Genomic DNA, 3,351 nt, shown 5'->3' with positions numbered 1-3,351 from the left:
TTCCCACAGCCGCCGCTGCTCCCTTCTCCCCAAACCCTAGTGCCACCGCCGCTGTTCCTCTACAGCCATCGCCGCATCTTCTCACCCCGGCAAGCTTTCCACCCCGGCAAGCTCTCCACGCCGGCAAGCTCTCACCCCGGCAAGCTTTAACCCCGGCAAGGTTTCCACCCCGGCAAGGTTTCCACCCCGGTAAGCCTTCCACGCCGGCAAGGTTTTCACTCCCATCACCCGACGCCACCATGTCCCGCTCCAAGGCCGACCCATCCGATGCCGGTTCTTTTGCCGGTGCCATGTTCACCTCCGACCGCCTCAACAAGCTCCACATCAAAGACCACGTACCCGTCATTCTCGACCTCGACTCGCCATCCTACAACGCGTGGCACACCTACTTCGCGTTACTATTCCGCTCTTATCGTCTCATCGAGCATGTTGACGGGAGCGTCGACTTCCGCGACATGAAGGACGATAACGAGTGGCTTGCTGTGGACGCCTGCATCATCAAGTGGCTCTTCCTCACCATCTCCGGCGGTCTCTTTAACTTGGTCAACTATCGTGACCCGTCGGCTTATGCTATGTGGACGCGCTTGTGTGATCTCTTCCTCGACAATCAACTCCAATGCCGCGTCTTTCTTCAAGGGGAGTTCTTCACCATGCAGCAAAACGATCTTTCGATCGATGAGTACTGCACGCGGCTGAAGGTCCTCACCGACGAGCTACGCGACGTCGGTATGACCATTGACGACTTCGTCCTCCTCACTAACCTCCTCCGCGGCCTCCACCTCGACCTTGGCCAGTCCGCCGCCAACCTCTCTCTCGTCACGCCGACGTACGCGAAGGCAGTCACATACCTTCGCATGGAGGAGAAGCGTCTCCGTCACACCGCCCGGCAGGCGACCCACGCCGCCCTCCACGTCGGCCTCGCCGCTGGCCATGGCACTCCGCCAATGCCGCGCGCACCTCCTCCGACCCCGCCACCCGCGCCTGCGCCCACGCCCGCTGGTGGCCGCAAGCAGAAGGGCCGTGGGTGTCGAGGCCGCAATGCCAACATGGCGCAATGCCCTCCCGCGGCAACCACGGCCGCTCCTCCTCCACCATGGCTCTCGGGGTACAATCCCTAGACGGGCGTTGTGCATGCTTACTCCATGCCCGTTCCCCGTCCTCCCACTCCGGGCATCCTCGGACCACGGCCGTCTTCTCATCAGGCGCTGCTGATCGCGCCGGCTCCCGTGGCGTACGGCAACGCCGTGTCCTACAGTGGCTCCTCGGCCTACGATGGTCCCTCAGGCTACGACGCATATGGTGGTGCCCCTCTGGTCTACGACCCGACGCTCCTCTCCGCCCTTCATGCTGCACCCTCGCCGAGAACCTACAACGGAGGCGGCGATTGGTACATGGACATCGGCCACCGCTGCTCACATGGCCTGCAGCCCCGGTATCCTCTCCCATGCCTCCCCTATCCCTTCAACTCTCGCATCATGGTGGGTGATGGCTCCTCTCTTCCCATCACTCATCACGGTTCATCTTCTCTTCCGTTTCCCTCTTCGTCTCTTACTCTCAATAATGTGCTTGTTTCACCATCCTTAATCAAAAACCTATGCTCTGTTAAAACTCTTACTCGTGAAAATCCTGTCACTGTTGAGTTTGACGCTCTTGGTTTCTCTGTTAAGGATGCTAGCTCCCGGAGGGTTCTACACTGATGTGATTCCCCCGACGATCTCTACCCATGTGGTCCTATGACGAGTCGCGGCCCGGTTGCTCTTCATGCGGATATCTCGCTTTGGCATGCTCGACTTGGTCATCCCGGCGCCGACGCTCTTCACAAAATTTTGAGCACCTTCTCTTTTTCATGTAATAAATCGGCGGCTGATACTTGTCATACTTGCCGCATAGGAAAACACGTTCGCTTGCCGTTTACTTCGTCTACATCAATAGCCACTTTTCCTTTTGATGTTATTCGTTGTGATGTTTGGACATCTCTAGTGCCTAGTAATTCGGGCTTATCATATTATCTTGTGATTTCAGATGATTTTTCTCACTTCACTTGGACTTTTCCGCTACGCCATAAATCCGACGTCGCCTCCACTCTCCACTCCTTTTATGCTTATGTCCACACCCACTTTCATCGCACCATTGCTCACCTTCAAATGGATAACGGAAAAGAATTTGATAATCTCGCCATTCGACATCTTCTCTCCACTCATGCCACTGTTTTCCGCCTTACATGTCCATACACCTCCCAACAAAATGGTCGTGCTGAACGTGTTCTTCGTACCCTCAATGAGAGTGTTCGTGCACTGCTTTTCCATGCACACATGCCCGCCCAGTTTTGGCCCGATGCTCTTGCCACTGCCACTCTACTTCTCAACATCCGACCATGCAAACCGCGATGGAGCTATACACCTCATCATCTCCTGTTCGGGTCTCCCCTTCCTACGATGATCTTCATGTCTTTGTTTGTTTGTGTTACCCCAACATCACCGCCACCACCCACATAAGCTTGCTCCTGGGTCTTTCTCGGCTACCAACCAAACACAAAAGGATTTCGCTGCTATGACCTGGTTTCTCGTCGTGTGTTTGTCTCGCAACATGTTAACTTTGATGAGGTTGTTTTTCCCTTTGAGCAGGCTACACCGACAACAGCTCCGTCTCTGGATGTTCTCCCTCGACGGCCTCGTGGAGCCCTTGCGCTTCCTCCGCCACGACCCCGTGCATCCCTGATGGGTCCCTCGGCGGGGCCTCCCTTTCCGGCTCCGGCGGAGCCGGCCTCGCCCCTCCAGGCTTCGCCTCCCCTAGCTTCGGCTCCCGCTCCAGCTGGTCTGGTCAGCTCAGGTGGAGATGGCCTCACTCCTTTGGGTTTCGGCGCCAGTTTTCGCTGGCCTGGCCCAGGAGGTGTCTCGGCCGGGCCCTCTACTACTTCACCAGCACCCACATTGGCGGCGGCCTTGCCCGCCCCCGCGTCGCCTGTGGCCTCGCCTGCCGACTCGTCTGCCTCGGCCGCGGTCTCATCTCTGCCACCCGTGGCCTCGCCCGCAGTCATTTCACCGTCACCCGCGGTCTCCTTCGTGGACGCCTCTTCGCCACCTGCGGCCTTGCCCGCAGCCTTGACGCCGCCGTCTGCGGTCTCGCCTGAGGCTTCGACCGCCGCCTCACCTGCTTTTTCTCCCACGGCTCCGCCTTCGTCCTCTTCCGTGGTAGTGCCTCCGCCTCGACGACGGGCTCGGCCCCCGCCTCCGCCGCCTCATCACTCCATGGTGACGCGTGCTAAAGACGTGATCTATCAATCGAACCCTCACTATCACAATCTCAACGTCACGGTCATCTCTCCAGTACCGCGCTCGGTGCATTCCGCAC

General features: G+C 58.3%; 1 protein-coding gene across 1 annotated transcript; it reads left to right on the top strand.

The window, feature by feature from the left end:
• The first annotated feature begins 239 nt into the window (after positions 1–239).
• LOC147980799 (uncharacterized) lies at positions 240–1,118 on the top strand. Its single transcript, XM_087515763.1, has one exon. It carries the CDS (start codon positions 240–242, stop codon positions 1,116–1,118), a length of 879 nt encoding a protein of 292 aa, XP_087371889.1.
• The last annotated feature ends 2,233 nt before the right edge of the window (positions 1,119–3,351 follow it).

Source organism: Triticum urartu, chromosome 3A, assembly GCF_056163025.1.
Source record: "Triticum urartu cultivar PI428250 chromosome 3A, HENAU_Tu73, whole genome shotgun sequence".
Classification (NCBI taxonomy): Eukaryota; Viridiplantae; Streptophyta; class Magnoliopsida; order Poales; family Poaceae; genus Triticum; species Triticum urartu.
This window is presented reverse-complemented; position numbering and strand designations above follow the sequence as displayed.